This window comes from Tachypleus tridentatus, unplaced genomic scaffold (assembly GCF_004210375.1).
Source record: "Tachypleus tridentatus isolate NWPU-2018 unplaced genomic scaffold, ASM421037v1 Hic_cluster_2, whole genome shotgun sequence".
Classification (NCBI taxonomy): domain Eukaryota; kingdom Metazoa; phylum Arthropoda; class Merostomata; order Xiphosura; family Limulidae; genus Tachypleus; species Tachypleus tridentatus.
In genome coordinates this window covers 24,439,392-24,462,265 of record NW_027467782.1, presented here as the reverse complement: position 1 = coordinate 24,462,265, position 22,874 = coordinate 24,439,392, and the positions used below count along the sequence as shown (strand labels likewise).

Here is a 22,874-nt window from a genome sequence, read left to right as displayed (position 1 = left end):
TTAGCAAAAATATTGTTAATTAGACTGACAAAAGTAACGTTGATCTCAATTTCAAAGATCTGACCATAGGTCACTCATACATTTTTGACAGTTTTATCTTTGTTTCTGGCAGTGACAGTTGTAACTGGCAAAATAAACTGTCAAAAGAAATAATGTTACTTTCAATCAAGTTGAAATTGACTAGATATGTAAGATGGAACTAGGATTTGTAATCAACAATAAGAAAGAAAGAAAATTTTTTGATAAAAGGAAGTACTTTTAATATTATTTTGAAAATAGTTTCTCACAATAGAATTCACATCCTGAAAAACGACTGAAAGACTAAAGTTAAGTAAAATGTCCCAAAAGTCAGAATACCTTTGGCTGACTGATAGATAATTAACCAATTCAGAATCTTTTCTATTTACTGTAAACATCAAAGCAGATGTACTGGTACTGGTATTTTCTTTCTGTTCCCTGCTTTCTTACCCCTTAAAACATTTTATTACCAGATCTAAACAAAATTAATGATTGGCCAATCTGATAAGAGAAGATGCAGAAGTCTGTCAAATGGCTATCAATGCTAAGCTCTGTCTTTAAAATCTCACAGCCTATCAGTTGTATTACATTCTTTACTTCTGAAAAAAGAAAATGTCATATAAAGAATTATGTACATTTACTTCTATACTTTATATTATTTCTTAAAACAAACATCTTCCTTTTCTTCATTGCTTGCATCTTGTAAAACATTAACCATGATGTGAGGAAGAAGAAAAACTGCTGTCTTCACATCGTTTTTGACAATCATGAAGCATGACTGAAAAACTCTAGCTGTATTCTCTCGCTTTATCTGAGAAATTAAATACACAAAACCATATAAATTTTATAAAACTAAGGGCATTTAAAACATGCTAATGAGCATGGAAAAGTTAGTTTTAAATTGAAATGATTTTGGTTGTTTTTCTCTATGGCATAATCTGTTCTCAAAAAAGCAGTTTTATAAAAACTATTCTGCATTACTTCTTTTCTTTCCATTAAAAACAGAAAATTAACATATACAAAGACAAAATGAGAGAATTTTAAGTGTAATGTGGTGATTATAATCTAGTACTTGTCTTTGATACTACAGTAGTCTACCCCCCCAAAAGAAATTCTAAAAGTGTATACCACCTTTATGTTCTAAACATATTTGTAGAGTAAGTTTCAATAATGTGCTCCTAATGGGCTAAAACTGTGACAAATGTTACAGAACTGTGTGCATTACTTAATAGTTGAAATTAACATTCTCCTGAATTAGAAAAGGAAATGAAACTCAGACTTACAAGAACTGTGTGAACAGATATGTTTAGCTGAACTGTGAGGTGCCTCTGTTTCAGTAATACTTTTATCTACACAGTCTGATCTCTAGTTCAAATTTTGTCATGGTTTTAATTAATATAATAATCACCTATAACAATAATATTGATTAGCAACCTAATTATCTCATTTCTTTTATCACAGAAAAGTGCTTCTTACCTTCTGAGAAGACAAGATGCCCAATTACAGGCCCAATCTTTAAAAGTGCTTCCTAGTTTGCTCCCATATATTGGGCATGGAAAGGAAGTCCTCTTGTTACTAGACATAATGTACCTATCAAATAATAACAGAAAACCTGATGAACTTTTTTTTTTAACTTTTATTAAAAAAGCAGAACAACTTCAATATTCAAATAACTTTTCAGTTTATGTAAAATATTAAAAAAAATTGAGTTTTTAATGTTTAAACTATGCTAAAATACTGTTGAATTGTAATGTTTTATAACACAGTAAAGATAAAAGAAAAACATAACACAATGAACAATGTTAGAAAAAAAATTGATAAGAAAGAAAATAACTGAAAATTACTGTCTAAATTTCATTATAATAAAAAATAAAATACATACCTAGAGTGCTGCAAAGGTACCAAAATTTCTTGAACCTCTTCTGAAAACCTGTTCCAAAGACTACCACTTGGTCTCACAATTTGTGACAACTCTCCACTTTGACAAGTATATATCTGTAAGGTTTCCTGCAGTGCATAAGATGCACAGTCCTACAAAAAAGAAAAATGTGTACTTTACATAAGAAAACAGTCATAAACACAGCATGAAAAACTTCAGTTCCAGAAAGAAAGAAAAACGTTAGGAAGTGGAGAAATAAAAATAACAATAAATACACACAATACCATATATGATACCTTATATCTTTCACAGTAAACGTGTGACTGTGTTTACTGTGAAAGATATAAGGTATCATGTGCAACTGTGTTTACTGTGAAAGATACAAGGTATTATGTGTGACTGTGTTTAATGTGAAAGATATAACGTATTATGCAAGACTGTGTTTAGTGTGAAAGATATAGAAGAAAGATATAAAGTATAACGTTGTGACTGTGTTCACTGTGAAAGATATAAGGTATTATGTGCAACTGTGTTTACTGTGAAAGATATAAGGTATCATGTGTGACTGTGCTTACTGTGAAAGATATAAGGTATCGTGTGTGACTGTGTTTACTGTGAAAGATATAAGGTATCGTGTGTGACTGTGTTTACTGTGAAAGATATAAGGTATTATGTGTGACTGTGTTTACTGTGAAAGATATAAGGTATTATGTGTGACTGTGTTTACTGTGAAAGATATAAGGTATCACGTGTGACTGTGTTTAGTGTGAAAGATATAAGGTATTATGCAAGACTGTGTTTAGTGTGAAAGATATAGAAGAAAGATATAAAGTATCACGTTGTGACTGTGTTCACCGTGAAAGATATAAGGTATCATGTGCAACTGTGTTTACTGTGAAAGATATAAGGTATTATGTGTGACTGTGTTTAATGTGAAAGATATAAGGTATCACGTGTGACTGTGCTTACTGTGAAAGATACAAGGTATCGTGTGTGACTGTGTTTACTGTGAAAGATATAAGGTATTATGTGTGACTGTGTTTAATGTGAAAGATATAAGGTATCATGTGACTGTGTTTACTGTAAAAGACCTAAAGTATTAACAGGAATATGAGAGGATAATGGATGATGATTTCCTTGATAAACAAATCCCAATTCAAGGGGAGTGGAAGACTTGTAGTATGCATCAAGAAAAAGTTCACATACAAAGGGCAACACTAAATAAGAACAGTTAATCTTGTGAGAGATGGCAAGTACATTGAAAATACATTTTCAGTATAGGGAAAATTAAGACTTCTGATATGGTAATTATCTACTCTCACAATATTAGCTAGAATCTTACATTGATAACAAGGAGGGACCAGTGTGAGGATATGACAAAGAATATTTTAAAATTATCTGAAGGATATCTTGGAAATGAAAGAATCGGATCTGAAGATCATAGAAAGGGAAGTGGACCATTTCTGAGCCAGGGATACTCTTCATCCGATTATGGAATGTGTGAAATATAAGGGAAAAAAATGAGAGGAGTACATCAGAGTGAGAGAGAATGTGGCAAGAAAGTGGTCATAACCAATACTGTAACTCAATCTCAAAATAGGAAAGGCAGGTAAACAAAAGATACACACCCAGGTGTACAGCAGCTTGGATGCAATGGACTACACATAGTAAATCAACTACTTTCAAAACATGCCCATGGGATACCAACATCCATGTGAGTGTAGAATAAAGAGCATACCCTCTTTACCTCAATCCCATGAAATGGGGAATTGAAACCCACTCTAATTCCTGGGTATGACACTAGGATTAGATCTGAGCTATTGAATTGGTACCAACAGAATGTCTGTTGCATGTAATCAACTCCCATAACTGTGAAATGGGCCAGGACCATCCATAGACAATATCATACCCCTAATATTAAGATGAGAAAACAAGAAACAAGAGATAGCCAATGACAGAACCAGAACAATTTCACAAATCATTGCTGTGACCCACAGCCAAGATGGAGAAAATTGAGTTAGGAAGATAGTTAACTTGAAATATGTGTGAGAACTTAAGTAAATGAGTTCACTCTAAATTCAAAACCTTCTTATAGTGTAACAACATTTAGTTGAGAGTAGAATGACAGTTTCCAATAAAAGGGATGAATTACATCTTGATGTCTCATTCTGTTGTCAATGGTTATCATAAAGAGAAGAATATCACATCATCTACACCCATAAAATACCACCACCCTATTCTGTAATTGATTGGTTATTGTGAGTAACTCATTCAGCTGGGTGCCTACAGGGTCAACCACCTCAGCAATTTGGAACTGGAGTTGTAAGGATGCCCATACTCCACTTGAAGCAAGGAAGGTGACAATGTGGTGGTGAAATCCAAAGCAGTATCACCACATAACCACAAAATCTTATTTTGAAAAATCAGACCATACTGAGTTATTAATTCTAGGAATGATTGGGATGGACAACAAACCCCTTCTGTTTTCCCATTCAGTCCAAGGGTGATACAGTCTGGGATGGGCTTGGTTATGAAACACAAAATATCATGAAAATCATGAACCTATATGTGATTTTGTGGAACACCCCATCTCAATGGTGAATGTGTGAAGCCATGGAAGATAAATTGAACACATCATGGAAGTACAGTGTGGATTTAAAGTTTAAAAAAATCCTGGTGTCTGACCACAGAACAGGATCAAAATAATGATGAATGAAAAGAAGACCTGTGAAAAGAAAAAGAAAAGTATAAATAGAAACTTAACAGTCAGTCACACAGAATTATGAAGAATGGCTACAGGTGGAAGATAAAACCCCAAACAAAGAGGAAACTGCAATATAATGGAAGAGTTAGAATGGATGACAATGGCAAGCAAGGGAAAAGTGAAATTGTCAGATCTGATAGGAGTATACCTAGAACAAATTCCAGGAGAAATAGACCAACTGAAACAAAAGATGGACCTAACTGGCAAAAAAAAGTAGGTAAAAGATCATGAACAGAGGAGGATTGCCAGAGGATAAAGAAAACGTATCCTGGTAGGAAGCAGTATGTCAACAAAGAGCTCTCACTGAGCACAGAAGCCTACACGGATAAAGTCAAGGGGAAAGATGGAAAATGGAAGAAAAGGAGGAATCACCATCTCGAGCTGCTAACAATAATGCCATATCCCCAAAAGTGATAGAACCTTGTGAGCAGTAAATACAACCTTAAAAAAAGAAAAAGCTCTTCCAAACCTAAGCACTGTCAAATGAGAAGTGATAGTTCAGTAGAGGATCTTTTGATAGTTTATTTATTCTATTTACCTGATGACGATTTAAAACTTTCTCCATTTACAGTGTGTTTCAGTGGCGAGTTATGATTGTCACAATCTGTATTTTGTTCAAAGCATATATACAATCCAAAATGGTATGCAGCATTTGAAATATATAAAAGCACATTCTGCTGTCATTCGTACGTCCAGGATTTGGTAACACACCTTAAAATGTGGCTTATGTTTTGTTGCACTGAACTTCTTCACCCATTTGTATCCATATTTTGAAGACCACAGGAGATTCAAAACATGTTTGTCCATATTTCAGAACATCATGTTACAAACCATTTGTTGGGTAAGAAAGCAACTGGGTAACGTAAACTAAATGTCATATCTCACTGAATATCTAGTGATTACTGTGATCAACAAATTGTTTTGAGATTTCTGAAAAATTTAATATCTCATGTATAGTGAAAGAAATAAATGGCAAGGTTCATAGATAATTAAGATTATATTTTAAACTAATTTTTTAAAAAATAAATGATTAAGTTTTAACAAATCAAAAACTTAAATTTAAGTAAAGTGAAAATAAAGTATTTTTCAAATCTGTGCAACTTTTGTATAGGTAGTCTAATTATTCTAACCATTTCTCATAAGTATGTCAATGTGAAATAAAACCAATAACACAGAGTCAAAAGACACACTTCAGTATAAAATAACCACTCACTTGTATTCTGGTGTCTTCAGCTGCTAGGAAAGACCTAACTAGCTCTTGAACCAAATCATAAGCAAAGTTTTCATCTTCTACACTTAAATAAAAAAATGAAGACTTTTGGTTCTCATTTAATCTCCTCATTTCTAATCTAAAAACAAAACAAAAGAAGATAAACATTTATTTAAGTTTCAACTCAAACTTCTCTACTTCAAAATAATCTGTATTCCTATATGTATTCTTGAGACAGCTAATATGGATATTAGAACTTTAATTAACATAAAGCACAGAAGAATATTTTGATCTTCTCATGTAATCTTCAGGTTAACAAAGAGAGAGTTTGCAACTGACTCTGCTTTATGTTAATTAAAGTTCTAATATCCATACCAGCTGTCTTCAGAATACATTTTACTTGAAGTGTGTTTCTCATCTTCACGAATGTATTCCTATATATTACAAATAACTTATGAACTGTTGTTTAGAGATGCACATAAATTATTCATGCAAGTTAATGTAAAAAAAAAAAAATAAAAAAATGAAGGGCTTTCCAACATCTTTTCTAAAACTTGTCATTTACTAGGATCTATTTTACTGATTTTAACAGATACACGAACTCCAATAAACTAAGTTTATTATATTTTGTAACAAAATAATTGCACTGAATACAATAAATAAACTGCAGTGAGTCCAATACAGCTAAAAAACAATAGAAACAGGTTACTGAATAAGTACTACTGAATTCTTCAGTCTTCATGTTCCCTTAATTATACTTTTTCAATTTCAGTGCAATAACAAGTGATATGAGCCTTGCATCTTTTTCCCTAAATACTGTTCTTTACCTGCAGTTTGCAACAAAAATCAACTTGTATTTATTGAACACATTACTTCAACTTGCCAAAAGGATTGCTTTTAAACCTGACTGACTGCTTAAACATAAAATACATCACCATCCAAAATAATTCAGTAAAGTAGATTCAATCATATTGTCATGAAAAACTTCCTTCACATTATTATGTACATAACCACTATTTTAGACTTTGCGATGTTTCTATATAATTGTATTTCATGACTGTTAAGCACTTTCTCATTTTATTATGGCAATTCCACCTAACAAAGAAATGGAAACTTTGTTAATCAAAACAACTTTGATATTTCTACATTGTGTTCAGTTGGTTGGTGTTTATTGGCACAAACCAACTAGACTATCTACACCAAACAAGCAGTAAAATAGGAAAAAGGAATGTCTTATAAAAGGCAAAAAATAAATTAAATTAAAACAAAACAATGTCCAAAATTTGTATAAAAGATCTAAATAGAATTAAAAAGGCAAATGGCCCATAAAAAGTTAAAGACATGAGGAAGTCGGACAGTGTTACCATTTCCAATGTCAAAGGTAAACCCCCATACATATAGAAAAGTGCATATGACAGAAAATGGTGCCATCACTTATGATTGGTGGCTCAGTTGCAGATGAAAGAAAATAATGAGTTAAAAAGCTGTGACCAATGCATAACCTAGTAAGGACAACTTCCCCCTCTCAATCATTTGGAGAAAAACCTTGGCAGGTTGTACAGAGACACCTTACTTTAAACCATATGCATAAATAGGAATAGAAGAATGGTTTGAAAGATATTTAGTAAAGAGATAGTACATTCAATTGGAAATATCTGCCTTCCTCAGATGACTCAAAGAAAGATAAACAAGTGGGAATGATAATAAGCTATTGCAGTATGGGCTGATCAGTGGAAACAGCAATGACATCCAATGGCACACCCAATTCTACCAGTGCACCTGAATATGAAGGCTAAAAAGAAGAGTGGCAGACTGTCTATTCTAAAAGAGCACAGCTCACTGAGGAAGATAGAACCTCAAGGGAATGCTGTGGTAAGGATTAAAGTTTAATAGCATATTGCCAGAAGCAGGGCTGAAAAACCTGGACCTGGGCAATCACTGGAAAGAATGGTGGGAACAGAGTGAGGAGTAGACACTGACTTGCCAATTCACTTATCCAAAGAGGGCAAAATACTCTTCACATTGTTGGAAAATAAATCTTTCTGCACTCGCACTGCAGCAGTGGTACATAGTGCAGAAGCATATGTCTGAAATGGAGTTGGGGAAAAATAATTTCTGAGTTTCAAGCTAAATGTTGTCAACTGTTTTAAAACACTGTACCTCTTTCTCCTCCACCCACCTAAGACAAGGACAAAAGTAAAAGAGGTGACAACCACTACTTTTAATGCAATGTGGTTCCAGTTTGTACTCATATGCATTGTGGTCTTTGCCACCACAAAAAGTGCACGTCAAAGAACTACGATGTGATGTCTTTGAAATCAAAACTGCTGGCACTGAAAAAATCAGAGAGGGTTAGGAATATACCCACACCTTACAATTCAGGTAGATGTCAAGGCAGACAGATGTAACAATTTAAATGTCAAAATTACGACACTGGTTGGCAGCATAATTCTGTCCTTGCAAGTGAAGAAATGGCTGCACAACAGAAACTCCTTGGTTGGGGAAACAAGCAAGAATCTCCAACTCAGGAATGTTCTTCAAATTACTCTCAACAATTACTCCTTGTAAAGAATTCACAGTAGCAAGGGGGAGTAACATCAATGAGTATATCCCCAATGGCCTTAAAATTCAGGAGGTGTTCACTGTGTTTTGGGGTTGATATTTCCACAAAGATGTCCCCAAAACATAGCTTCTTGATGGACTTGGGAAAGCTAATATTCCACTCTAATCCCTTTTAAATGAAAATGGGAGACATATGCCCTAAGGATTAATCAGATAAAGAATGAAGGATTAAAAATTGTGCTACAAGATCTGATGGTTGTGGTGATTTTCAAGGATTACGGAATTCATAAGAGTGAGAGGAAGATTTACTACCCATTGACCCTGCCCACAATGGAGTCCTATGAGGCTACACGTTACAATGCTAAACAAGGACATTGCAGCTACACCAGGGTTTCATGAACATCATACCCAAACACCAACATCTGACACAATGTCCACAACACCTGTTGAAAACGTCCAAAACTGGTTCTCAGGTTAATCCTGGAAGGGGTCACCACAAGGCCACCCATCTACAGAAAGTAAACTAAAAATATGGAACCTTTCCTGGTAAGACCCCTTACCACACAAAAGAATCACACCAAGCACATAGTGTTCAGCCTTTAAATTTTCTTATACAATAATATCTATTATTTAAAACACAATCCATGAGTTAGGGAAACATTTATGGTGGGTTCATCCTTCTCTCAAAGTCTAAGAGTACAATACAAGATTTGGTTCTTCTGTTCTGTAAAGCCATTTTCTTTGCACTAGGGAGGGGACACTATACTTTACTTGTTGATTTAAGATAACTAAATGTGAGGGATGCAAAAAGAAAACACTTTTACTATTTTGTGCAAGAGGAACAAAATCCAGCCAACTGTCAAAAAAAGGACAGAGTGACACACATGTAGCTTATTAGATTTAGGGCATGTATCTGACTTTACTTTACATGAGTGCTTTTGAATCACATGTCAAAGTTAATTTCATTATTAGTATAGATGTATATGTAGATTTTACTAAGTAATAACAATAAACACATCCAACTTTTTGTTACTGATCATGTTTTTATTAACCAGGAAATCACTGCTCATGGTCCTGCAAACAGTTGTGGATTAATGTTATAAAAAATAGCCCTAGTCATTCTTATTCCTCATATCAACTTCATTTAAGGTGGGTGTAGTGTTTTGTGTCTGTGACTGTGCTGTGCACATTGGAGGAGACACACTCCACTTCAGAGGTGCTACCTGGAAGGGCTGCAGCAGTTGTCACAAGTTGGTGAATTAGTGAAGAGAAATGTGTGATTTTATAAATGAGAACAGAATGTGATTATATGTAGTTCTTATTGGTGTCTTCTATCACTTCCTTCAGCTGGACAGAAGATTCATCAATATCAAGGCTGTACTATTTTGATGATCTCTATTCCACTCTTTTAAATTAATAATTTTTTACAAATATTATTCATTGAATACGACTTTAATAGTATCTGTTCTTCACTGTATAAATAAAAGCATAAATATTCTTCACTTCAAAAAATGCAAAAGGATCAACCAGAAAGTGTTCTGGACTTGGAAGGATGTAAATAGGCCTTTACAGTTACAACATATCAAGAGTGTTCTTAAAAATGAAAGAACCTACAACATCAAATTACTATGAAAGTGGTAAATTCAAAAGGACACAATGTTACATCCTGATGAAAATAATTTTGATTTTGAACACCTTTGGTAGACCTGTAACATTGCATCACCATGAAAGTTTTCTCAGCTCTAAATGTTACAAGACCTGTAATATTAGGTAGTCATAAAAGTGTTTTTGGTTCTAAACGATGCAAAAAGACCTGTAATAGTCATGAAAGTGTTCTTGGTTCTAAATGATGTAAGAAGACCTATAATGTCAAATAGTCATGAAATTATTTTTGGTTCTAAAATGATGTAACAAGACCTGTAATATCAGATAGTTATGAAAAGGTCATTGCCCTTGAAAGAAGCAGCAGGCTCTTCATTATTATATCTTCATGGAACTTTCCTTGGCTCAGAAAGTTGTAATGGGACTTGTAATGTTATGATTTCATTAAAGTGCTTTTGGATTTAACCCTCTCATCATGAATTCAGTTAAAATGACCAAACACATTACCTCTTTGTACTCATTTCAAGTCTTAACAAAACTTGGTAGTCTTTCAGTTAACATTACAAGTCTTTCACACACAACAAAATCATATTTTTTGAAGTATTTTTAACAAACTACAATAAAGGTTTGTCTGTAAATATATTATGTATTTGTTTTGAGGATCAGTGTGTAAAGATTAAAAATATTTTTTCTCCTCCAAAAAAGTTTCAGTATTCCTTTGTGCAATTTATAAAACCACTTAAATACATTTCAAATGTTTTTCCCAGAAAACTTCATATTTCACCTTTCATTTTCTCTACCCTATCTTAAAACCAGATCAGTCAGTTCGATTAATCTCCTAACCACCATTAAATAAAACTAAATTACCCTCTTTTATTCTTAGAATTGTAACATGAAACTACTTTTGTTTATCTGATGTAGTTTTAAGCTCATAATAGTGCACATACATTTATAATCAAATTTTGTTTTCTTGCACTTTGAACCTTTTCTAGCTACTATCTGTGCCATTATAAGGTTTAAATCACTTGGAGCACATGCAGTTCATTTGGGTGCCTTGTGAAACACTTTTATCATATTATTTATTTTACCTAATTTAGTCTTTACTAACCTAAAAGATCCCTACTTTTATATTTTAGTTACTTTTATAATAATAAATAACAAACAAACATGAAAATCAAGAAATAAAGTATTTACCAAAACTTCTTGTTTCTTGCTGTTGATTGTCAGTGAAACTTAAGCCTGTTTTTTATACTAATGGTAGTAATGCACTAAACAATTATTATTTATTTAAATAATATACTGAAGATCACAGATTAACTATGCGACAAGAGACTTTACAATTTTATCCAAGCTAGTCATTGTGATTCCTGTGGGAACCAAAGTTGTATTATAAGTGAAATTCATGCCAACCTAATCAAAACATAATTTAACACATCAATTGACAAAAGAAAAGCTTGACTTTCTACTATCTACAAGTAATATGTAATTAAATGTAAGAGAGAATTAGTAACAAATTCTGAAAAGGAGGATGTGACAGATGGCAAGGGAGGATCTGATTTTCTATTTGATAGCTCTGTAACCAAATAAAATTGAAAGTAGCAACAATCACAGTTAGTGAGAGATTTGTTTTAGAATTTCGCACAAAGCTACTTGAGGGCTATCTGTGCTAGCCATCCCTAATTTAGCGGTGTAAGACTAGAGGGAAGGCAGCTAGTCATCGTCACCCACTGCCAACTCTTGGGCTACTCTTTTACCAACGAATAGTGGGATTGACTGTCACATTATAACGCCCCCATGGCTGAAAGGGCGAGCATGTTTGGTGCGAATGGGATACGAACCCACGACCCTCAGATTACGAGTCGTGACGCCTTAACACGCTTGGCCATGCCGAGCCGTTAGTGAGAGAAACAACAATTTTATAGTAAGTACTTTAAGCTTAATTTTGTACTTTTTCAAGGGGTGGTGGGTAAAACAGAGAAGAGAAGGAAGAATACTTAGGAAAATTCAGGATGTTTTAATATTACCTTGTAGAATTAAGAACTTAAAACTTACATACTATTAAAATATGGATTACTAGTCAAGTTCTTATGTTATAATAATTGTTGTATCATAAACAAAAAGCAGTTTAGTAAAAGTTTGAATGTAAGACACTAAAACTTTGTATCATGTGCAGTAAAGGACACCAGGAGTGAAATAGGGTCGATTTATATGACCAACCACGTGACCTCTTTGTACTTGTTTAAAATCTTTTTAGATTAAATACTTTTAACTTTCAATATAGTGTGTATATCTTCACAAAATATGGCAGTGTTTAATTTTATATTGTAAGTCTTTAACATACAAATATATTATATTTTTAGAAGTATTTCTAATAAAATAAAATAAATATTTGTCCATAAGTATATTGAGTATTTTTTTATTTTTAAAGTCCGTGTGTCAAGTAATTTTCACATCTAAATTAAAAATACTTTTCCTTATCTCAAAGTCTCAACATTCCTTTATTTAATCCCTAAGACTTCCTAAATACATTTAAAACTGTTTCTTTTCACAAAATTTGATAATATATGTATATTATTTCTCTAACCCACTTCAAAATGAGATTGGTAATTACGATTAACTGTGCAACCATAAAAATAAAATAAAATCTGAATTACCTACTTTAATTTCTATAATGACTTCGTATAGTAATATAACAACCCATTTGTTTATCCTAATTAGCTTTAAGTTTGTAACAATATGCATTTATTTATATTTAAATTTAATTGTTTTATTGATTTTGAGACATGACTTACTACTCTCTGGATGCTTATAAGTTGTAAATAACTCTGGGAATGTGCAGCTCCATCATGCTATTGAATTACATTACCAACGAGCTACTAAAACTAGTAAAAGCAGCTTACATGTGAGCCTCAAGAAGCATCTTTATTTTATTATACATAAAAATAACCATGAAAAACAAGAAATAAAATACATCACAAATATTTTTTTGTTTGCTCTCGGTTGTTAAAGAGAGTTAACCCTAATTTTTGTATACTATTTATTCATTGTATTGCAATTAATGAGTTTTATTTAATTAAATACTACTCCAAACAATATAAACTAATAACATGCAAAAAGTATACAAATTCCATTACCCCTCAAAATTTTTCTGGCTTTTTGACTAGAACAATGGTCATTACAAATTAATCCAAGCTAGTCATTAAATTTCTTAGAGGAACATTGTTCATACTCTGAGAGAAACTGACATTTAACTGTTCAGAATAGAATGTTATACAACACGGCATTTGACAGATGAAAACCTTGAGTGTCTGCTGGTTATAGGTAATATATAATTAAATGTATGAGTGAACTACTAATGAATTATGAAAGAAAAGATGTGATGGGTGGGTGTGGCAGAATGGGTCTGATTTTATATTTGATAACTCTGTAACCAAACAACGTTGAGGACTATAATAAAAGTGGTTTACCTGAGCAATGACAATTTTATGGAGAATAGTTTATGTACAATTTCATACTTTTTTAAAGGATGATGACAGGATAGGAAAAATTCTGTATTTTTTCAAATATTACCTTATAGAGTTAAGAACTTAAAACTTATATGCTATTAAAATATAGATTATTAGCTAATATTTTATGCTATTCTAATTGGTATAACATAACCATAAAGTTATTTAATAAACATTTTAATGTGTGACACTAAACCCTCGTGTTATGCACTGTAAAAATACCTCAGTGGATAGGGTAAAAGGATGCAATGGGATACATAGCATAATATCCTCATTAAAATGTTTTTTGCTCTGAAAGATGCAGTAGGGTTTATATTATTACATCTTCATGAAATTGTTTGTGGCTCAGAAAAATGTAAGAGGAACTTTGTTCTAAAGGATGCAACAGGACCTGTAAATCAGATCTTTGCGAGTGTATTTGACTCTGAAAGATGTAAAAGGTCCTCTAACATTAATAGAGAGTGAGAGTGCTCTTTACTTTCAAGTATGTGACAAGAATTGTTTACCTCACCATGATTCTGAACAATCATCAGATCAACAGGAAATTGCTCTTTACTATAAAAATTTAATATAATATCTAGCATTAAATTTTTAAGCAATCGTACACTGCTCTAAAGTGCAGATCTGTTATTAATTCATACCAACTATCAGTTAAATGCTCTTTTATTAGATATAAAAAAAAGTTTGTACAGAATTGCTCTATCATAGAAGAAAGAGAGAATATTAAACATTTATCTTATAAAGATATAACAGAATATAATCCTCAAAGGTAAAGTGCACTAGTAGATGTATCATTAATATTATATTTTCATAATGTGTATTACTAAAAGTGTTTTAGTACAAAAAAACATTAATATATTTATGAAAGCTTTAACTGCATCTACAAAAATGTTGATCTTTATTTGTGTCTCTAACACAGATGCTTTGTTTTTGTTTTAAGATATTCACAGAAACTTATTCATTGGCCATCTGCACTAGACACCCACAATTTTTTAACTGACAATTTTGAGGAAAAACAACTAGTTATCAAAATCCACTGCCAACTCTTGTCTGACTACTCAGTATGATTTGGTTGTCATGCTTACAATGCATGCACAGCCTCAAAGTGTAAAGCACGATTTTTATTTCTAGTAGCATATGAAAAAGTCAAGCATATTAACCAGTAATCTAAAGTTGTAAAAAAGAATAACATAAATAAATATGAACTTCATACATACCTGTTTTCAACAACTAAAAAGTGGAATATAGTAGCAACTCCTTGTGGGTGAAACTGAAGAAGGGGCAGTAAAGCAGTCATCACCTGGTTAAGAAGGGATCCAAGAGATTGCAATTCCACACTGACACAAAGAAACAAAAGGTTAAATTCTGTATTATATAATTTTTTAATGATTAGTCATACTTTCATATGCCTGAACATGCAACTATGACCAAATCCCTAAAACCATGATATTTTATGAAAACTGAAATTAGGATGCCATATTATAAATATGCTAATAAAAAAACTAAAAACAAAAACATAAACATGTAATGCACATAAACAGCACTTATGAAAACCAGATTTTGAGTGAGAACTGATAACAAAAAATGGACAATTTCTATTTTGGTCCTAAAATATGTTATAGATTCTTAACTTTTAACTCTTTCAACATGGGCTCAGTCAATTTGACCAACCATGTGATCTCTTTGTACTCATTTAAAATCTCTTTTGACATAATACTTCTAACCTTAAATAATAGTGTGCATATCTTCCCATAGTTTGGCAGTTTTCAGTTAATGTTATAAGTGTTACACAAACAAGAAAAATATTTTTAGTGAAGTATTTTCAATAAACTAGAGTAAAGATTTGTCAGTGAATATATGGATCACTCCATTTGCAAAGTAATTTTTATGTTGAGATTAAAAATACTTTTCTCAATCTCAAAAATTCCAAATTTCCTTTGTGTCATCCCAAAACCTTTATAGACATTTTAAATGTTTGTTTCCAGTAACTATTTACATTTCATCTGTTATTTTCTCTACCCTAACTCAAAATGCGATCAGTCATTTTGGCCGACCTGGTAACTGTAAATAAAAACCTGAAATTTACATATACCTGTTAAGAACAGAATGTAATATATCATTTGACACATAAAAACCTTAATTTCCTATTGTTTATAGGTAGTATGTAGTTAAATGTACAAGAGAACTATTAACATATCTTGAAAGAGAGGGTGTGACAGGTAGGTGTGGTAAAAGGGGTTTTCTATTTATATCTCTGTTATCATGCAAAATTGAAGACAATAAAAATATGGTTTGCCTGAGCAATAACAATTGTATAGTGAGTAACGAATGTTTAATTTCTTAATTTTTCAAAGAATTGTGAAAAAATAAAGATGACAAGATACTTAGCAAAAATACATAATGTGTGTCATACTAAGGGAAATTCAGAATTTGAGTTAACATTGTCTTGTAAAAGTAGGAGCTTAAAACGTATACTGTTAAAGCATGGATTATTAGCTGCTTATATGCTACATTAATTGGTACAACATAAACAAAAATTAGTTTAATAAAATATTGAATGTAAGACACTAAAACTTTGTGTCATGGTCAGTGAAGAATACATGGGTCAAATGAGTTAATAGTTACTGAAGAGATGAGATAGACAGATGGAATCTTACCTTCACATTATGACAACGAGATAAGTAGACTGATCCTAACCTTCATACATAACTAAAAAGACAGATTTTTTACATTTAAGATCGCCAGGAAAGTTTACAGATTTCAACCACTACAAATCATTCAACTTCAGTAAATTAACTTCAGACATTGAATATCTTTGTTGATAAAAAAGTCAGCTTGTAAGCAGTGTCAAGCCATCCAAAAATAAACAACTGGCTAGCTCAAGCAAAGTGTAACAATATCAACTCAAAATTAATTTGCTTGTCATGGACCTGGACTGTCAATACAATATTCAGTTCTAGACAGATAGAAAAGTCAGTATAGTTTATAAGTTTTTAAAAATTCTTGTATATTGACTAATATTTGCAATAGCTACTATCACAAACTGTAGTTATTGTTTTTGTTGTTGTTTGTATATTAAAATATATTTGTGTTAAGAAAATTGTGTGTATCAATTTTGTGTATCAAAATAACATCTAGTTAGCTTTACCAAATGTTTCTTAAGAAGAAATATTTTATTTCATGTCCATTAACAAATTTCTACATGGATTCAGTCGATTTGACCAATTTCGTAATCACCATATAAAAATACAAAACCAATATACATTATGCTTTTTTTTACTCAAGAATGACTACAGATTACAAAACATAAATGTTCAGACACAACTGCTTAAATCTCATGACATTATACATTTATATAGATTTACTATTTTCATAATATTGACTTTTCAGCCTGTTTGGCTAACAATTCAGAAGTTACAATGCCACAGTGCATGTTTGCTAATGTTAATGTACCCAATAATATAAAACTGACCTTTAGGTTTTACAAAGTGACCTATATCATCTGCATTTTAGTGGACTAGTATTTGGTAAAATACAGTCATATACAATTATTATAAATTGTATATTTATATAGAACATTACTATTTAAAAACAAATTTTCTTAAACTAATTTATCTCAAAACGTAGAGCAGTAAATAACAAAGTAAGCAAACAATTATCAGTTTTAGTTACAACCTATGTCCTCATTGCTGTTTGTCTTAGCTTGCTAAGCCTTCAGAAATGTCCCATGTGGAGGTTATGAAACAAAATTTTCTTTTTGATATTTTATATGTACATTAGAACAATCAAACAGTTATAAATTACTACACTGATAACATAGAATTCCATTATAATTTATCAAGTTTAAAAACTAAACTGTATTTGTATCAAATAAAACAGGAAATCTAGAACAGGCTAAAGACTCAAATTAGCAGCATGAAGGTTTGTTTCGAAAGAAAGAGAGGACACCATCACATTTGAAAATGGCTAGGAAAATCATTAAAAAAATATTCTGAGCTTCTGATTGTTTTTTCAGATCATATATAGAAGTAAATGTATATACAAGACCATTTCTCAAAATGAAAAGGTACGATTCAACAAATATTGTTATAGTTTAGAAAATTAAAAGGATAAAAGTGTTTTTTTTTTTATTTTAGCTTATCCATTTGAGTTCCTAGTTGGTACATCTGCAGACGTTGTGTTTTTACATCACAAGCATTTAATTTGAACCAGTGCTACATTCAACACAACACAGAACATATAAAAATTGAAGTTTTGGTGTATTTGTTTAATACTTACTTTTAAACTACAAAATTAAATACTGTATAATATCAAAATTTGAATTATAATCTACAGTTTGATATAAGAAATAGAGATAAATTCATAAAACTGTATTTCAATAAAATTTTGAATGCAACTTAATAAATGTAATAACATGGCCTTTGACATGTGACCCATCTGAAAAGGGTTAATAAAAGTCATATTATTCCCTGCACAATGCAATGTAATACTGACTAATCACGAGTACACACTCCCAATAGATGTGAAAGATAAGTCTACAAAGATCATAAACACTTAAGACAACAAACCACATCAAATCAAAGTAGACGTTATTAAAGAAATATTTATAAAATATTAGACACAATGAAAGAATATTATTTTCAAAATTGTTTTTTAGAGTTTTCTACACTTTTACCATTTTCAAGACCCTATGGAATCAATAAAATTATAAAAAAATGTGTTTAAGTTAAGAAATTTCATTAGATAAGTAGATTAATTAAAAGTTACTTTTCTTGCAATTGCAAAGTAAAGAAAATATACTTATGAACAAAAGTGTTCCAGGCTTGAGTACAAATTTGAGGGAAATCTTCCTCAGTAAAATGAATAGCTATCTTTAGAGTAGCCATCACTTTCATCCTCACTGCAGTAATGTGCTTTGGACCCATTAGCTCCATAATAGAATTTAAGCTTCCTAATGCCTAAAATAAATGAGAAAATTAGTTTTAGATATAAAAGTTCTCGTTATGTATTTAATGAATTTTGAGCAGTTGTAAAGTTCTAGATTTTTTGTTTTATGAAAAAAAAGTGTCCAGGTTTTAAACATGAAAACTCAAATATATACTACCAAAAATTAAGCACATAAGTGTCATACAGTGACACTGGTAAAACTTCTTACGTTTGTTTAAAATAAACCTGTCCAACAACAGTAATTAAATGAAATTTCTGATGATATAAAGATAGGGATGTTGCAGCTACAGTTTACATTTTAAAACTCGATACACTTAAGAGAAACTGCTACAATCTCTATACAGAATAACAAACATTTTATGTTTGCAAAACTACAAAAAATTCATTGATGTTGTATCACTAAGTTTAATACTAGCAAGTCAGTTCTTTAAAAAACCTTAGAAACCAACAAAATTTCTTAATATTTCATTAATGTCCACAATTAGTTAAACAGGATGGAATACAATTATGTAACTACTCAAAATATTGTCCAATATTTGGATGTGTTGTTCCTACAGGCAAGCTTATCAATCCTTGTATGTAATGTATTTAGAGGTAGGAAATAATTAAATGTAAGCCTAATACTACAATATGAAGCTGATTGGTTCCATATATAAAGCACAAACCATATTCAAGAAACACTTCTATGGGTAAATGGTACATACCAGAGTACTGACCATTAGTGACAAAACATGCACCATACTCTAATTAACTCTAAAAATAACATATCCAAATATCCTACAAAATTAAACTATATTTTCTGTGAATAGATAACTGTGTTCCATTCAGTTTTAAGTCTATAATTTTTTTTTCCTATGATAAATTCATGGGAGGATAATGATGAAGAAAGAGCTTGTTCTTTTATTGGAGCTAAGATGGTTAACTTCATCACCTTCATCCAGCATGATCAACTCTAGTTCTTATAACGTACAACCTATAGTTACTATTTTGGATGATTACATCAGTTTCAACAATTCTTAGGATAAATGATACATAACTGGAACAGCACCTTACTAACATACAGACTTTTACTTTCAACCATAAGAGCTTTGTCCAACTGTACGAGTCAAATAATGGGATTCACGGTTACTTTCATAACAAACTCACAACTGAAAGCATGAAGAATGTTCAGTAGCATTATATGTCAAACCCTGGACCCTACAAGCTAACCACTGGGCAATGCCAAGCCTGTATTATTCATACAGGGAGTCTTTGCTCTTTCATAAATATTTATTTACATAAATTTAACTTTCATATTTTCAATATGACTTTAAGATTATAAAGTTTTTTTTTTACTAAATAATGATAACAATAGTTTAACTTAGAAAACCAATAATAAGCAAACATGTGATATACATAGAATTTTATGGAACTGACTTTACTTTCTTTTAAGATAAATAAAATAAAATATACAAATGAATCACAAAACTTTCAAGCGATAAATTTAAATTTCCTAATTATCATGTAATAAAACACCTACTAGTTTCTTTTCCTCTAATGGAAAATTTGCATTAAGCAACTGGGAATCAAAGAAAGCAAGAAAACCCAAAAGTCGTGACTGTAAAAATTTGGCCTATGGATTAAAATAAAGCAATCAATTAAAGGTTATAATAACTTTTTTACTGATTTAAAAATGAATTTCAATTCCTCTTCACAAAAGTTAACAAATACCAACTTATTTTATTAATGAAGCTATTTGCTCTGGTTATGTTTCTCACTCTACTTTTAGTTGTGTTGTAAAAATTATACCTGGTACTTATTTCCTACATATACAATATTACAATAATTGCTGTAATATAATGTTTAAGTATATAATTCTTAGGTAAATATACTTCTGACAACTTTAATTCTCATAAAAGATTGCGAGCTCACAATTCCCGTAGCTTGTAATTATTAAAATTGCTTTACTTGAAAGCATGTCCATATTACAGTTACGAGAAGTCTGTTTGTGGCCCCTGACTCAAAAAGTTTGTGCACCACTGCTGTAAATACTTTACTCTGAACAATGCTAAACTTATGTTATGTTAACTTATAATTTCCTTCTATAAATACCAGAATTTTTAAAGTCAGATACAAGTAACTGACCAATATGACTCATCAAGAGTAAATATCTGACAAATTTTACTCAGAAACAATCATTTGGAATTTTTCTGGATACTTCAAGTCTCAAGTTTTTTGAGAAATATTAATATTCAATGTGATTCTCAATTCACACTTTATTCAGCCAGCCTTTTAAATTTATTACTTTCCATACATGGCTGCATGCTTTTAATATATTCTGCATAATGTACTGTATTAAAAAAAGTGCAAATATTTTAGTTTATAATGTAAAGATTTAAAACAAAATTGTCATCAAAGTACACTAGTACAAAGTATCCAAGTCTGAATACTAAGCAAACATATGATTTTGTATCATATCTGTTATATAGATATGATACAAAATCACATAGATCTGTGTTAAAAATTTCATAATTTTCATTTTTCTCCACTAATTTGAAAATGATAGAATGTGTAAAAAAGAATTTTTGGCATAAACACTGTAATCATAGGTAAAATCATGTTATAAATTTTAATAATTCACAATAAACATTCAATAAAACTTACAAAACTTGATATATTTCTGTATTTATATTAATATTCATTATTTCAATAACAGAAATAAATAAATAGCAAACATCACAACAGAAATTTCTTACATATATTTTGTGTATTTTTTTTTCATTTTTATACTTAAAAGTAAGACAATAAAGCATTGTAACAGAAATGTTTAAATTTACATAGGGAAATACACTATCAAGATTTTAACAATCACAATTCAATAATAAAGATACACCACATGGCCAAAAGTAGGTGAATACCCATATGTGCTTGTTGAACATTTCATTCCAGAAACATGGGCATTAATATGGAGTTGATACTGCCTTTGCTGCTATAGCAGCCTCCACAGGAAGGGTTTTCCCTAGATTTTGAAAGATGGCTGTGGGAATTCACTCCTATTCAGTCACAAGAGCAAGAAGGCCTGGCTTGCAGTCAGCATTCCAATTCATCCCAAAGTTGTTCAGCAGGGTTGATGTCATGGCTCTGTGCAGGCCAGTCAATTTCTTCAACATCGACCTCAGCAAACCATGTCTTTATGGACCTTGCTTTGAGCATGGGGGCATTGTAATGTTGGAAAAAAGGGGCCTTCCCCAAACTGTTGCAAAAATTTTGGAAGCACACAACTCTAGAATGTCATAGTATGCTGTAGCATTAAGACTTCCTTTCACTGGAACTAAAGAGCCTAGTTTAAACCTTGAAAAAACAGCCCCAGACCATTATTCCTCCTCCACAAAATTTTATGCATTCAGGCGGGCATTGTTTTCCTGGCATCTGCCAAACCCAGATTCGTTCATCAGACTGCCAGATAGTGAAGCAAGATTCATTACTCCAGAAAACGTGTTTCTACTGATCCAGAATCCAATGGTGGTAACTTTACACCACTCCAGCCAATGCTTGGCATTGCTCATGGTGACCTTACACTTGCATGTGGCTGCTCGACCATGGAAACCCATTTCATGAAGTTCCCAATGAACAGTTCTTGTGCTTGCATTGCTTACACAGGCAGTTTGGAACTCAGTAGTGAGTGTTGCAACCGAGAAAAGACAATGTTTATAAGTTATGCGCTTCACCACTTGGCGGTCCCATTCTGTGAGCTTCTATGGCCTACCTCTTCATGACTACAGTTTTTTTTTCTTCTAGACGTTTTCGCTTCACAATAAGAGCACTTACAGTTGACCAGGGCAGCTCTAGCAGGGCAGAAATTTGACGAACTCACTTGTTCGAAAAGTAATATCCTATGACAGTGCCATGTTGAAAGACTCTGAGCTCTTCAATACAACCCATTCTACTGCCAATGTTTGTCTCTGGAGATTGCATGGCTGCATGCTTGACTTTATTCACCTGTTGGCAACGGGTGTGGCTGAAATAGCTAAACCCACTAATTAGAAGGGTGTCCGCATACTTTTGGCCATGTAGTGTGTATAACAAATATAGAAAATCACAACTCACTTCAAAGGTTCTTCTCCTTTAATGTCATTGCTAGCTCTCTTTCTTTTGGTGGATAACCTACTTGTAGATGGTTGATGTTGAACAGGTTTTCCTTGAATTGTGGGATTATGAACAGACAACTGCTTGAGCTCTTCTCTTTGTATATATAATAATGCAGTCTTGACACACTATATATAAACACACACATATTTAATTACAATAATAATTAAGAATATGTAAATTGAAAGAAAAATAAATCACAGAAACTTAAATTATATTTTTTAGAAAGAACACTGTGCAATATTTGAAATGAAGAAACCC

General features: G+C 31.7%; 3 protein-coding genes across 8 annotated transcripts in view; all 3 read right to left on the bottom strand.

Annotated features, from left to right (window-relative positions):
* The window catches only part of LOC143243223 (serine/threonine-protein kinase atr-like), a 36,844-nt gene extending 36,013 nt beyond the window's left edge, over positions 1-831 (bottom strand). For all 6 annotated transcript variants that reach the window (XM_076487056.1, XM_076487057.1, XM_076487060.1 and 3 more), the window contains exon 1: positions 692-831. The gene's annotated coding sequence lies outside the window, so the exon portion shown is untranslated. The remainder of the gene's footprint in view (positions 1-691) is intronic.
* On the bottom strand, positions 584-22,078 carry LOC143242234 (serine/threonine-protein kinase ATR-like). The gene is made up of 8 exons (XM_076485602.1): positions 21,953-22,078; positions 20,008-20,100; positions 18,342-18,499; positions 14,759-14,878; positions 5,875-6,010; positions 1,901-2,049; positions 1,495-1,608; positions 584-617 (listed from the first exon to the last, which is right to left on the bottom strand). The coding sequence occupies exons 1-8, from the start codon at positions 22,076-22,078 to the stop codon at positions 584-586; spliced, it is 930 nt and encodes a 309-aa protein (XP_076341717.1).
* Positions 22,079-22,574: 496 nt separating this feature from the next.
* LOC143243224 (uncharacterized) overlaps positions 22,575-22,874 on the bottom strand; it is a 71,444-nt gene continuing 71,144 nt past the window's right edge. Inside the window, exon 8 of the transcript XR_013024236.1 lies at positions 22,575-22,741. The gene's annotated coding sequence lies outside the window, so the exon portion shown is untranslated. The remainder of the gene's footprint in view (positions 22,742-22,874) is intronic.

Excerpts from the sequence above, each read along its gene's own strand:
- LOC143242234 (XM_076485602.1), bottom strand. The coding sequence starts at position 22,078 with ATGGGTTTCCATGGTCGAGCAGCCACATGCAAGTGTAAGGTCACCATG. Across the intron at positions 20,101-21,952 it reads GTAGAAACACGTTTTCTGGA|GCCAAATTTTTACAGTCACG; the intron begins GTAATGAATCTT and ends TTTAATCCATAG. Across the intron at positions 2,050-5,874 it reads CTGAAGACACCAGAATACAA|GACTGTGCATCTTATGCACT; the intron begins GTGAGTGGTTAT and ends TCTTTTTTGTAG.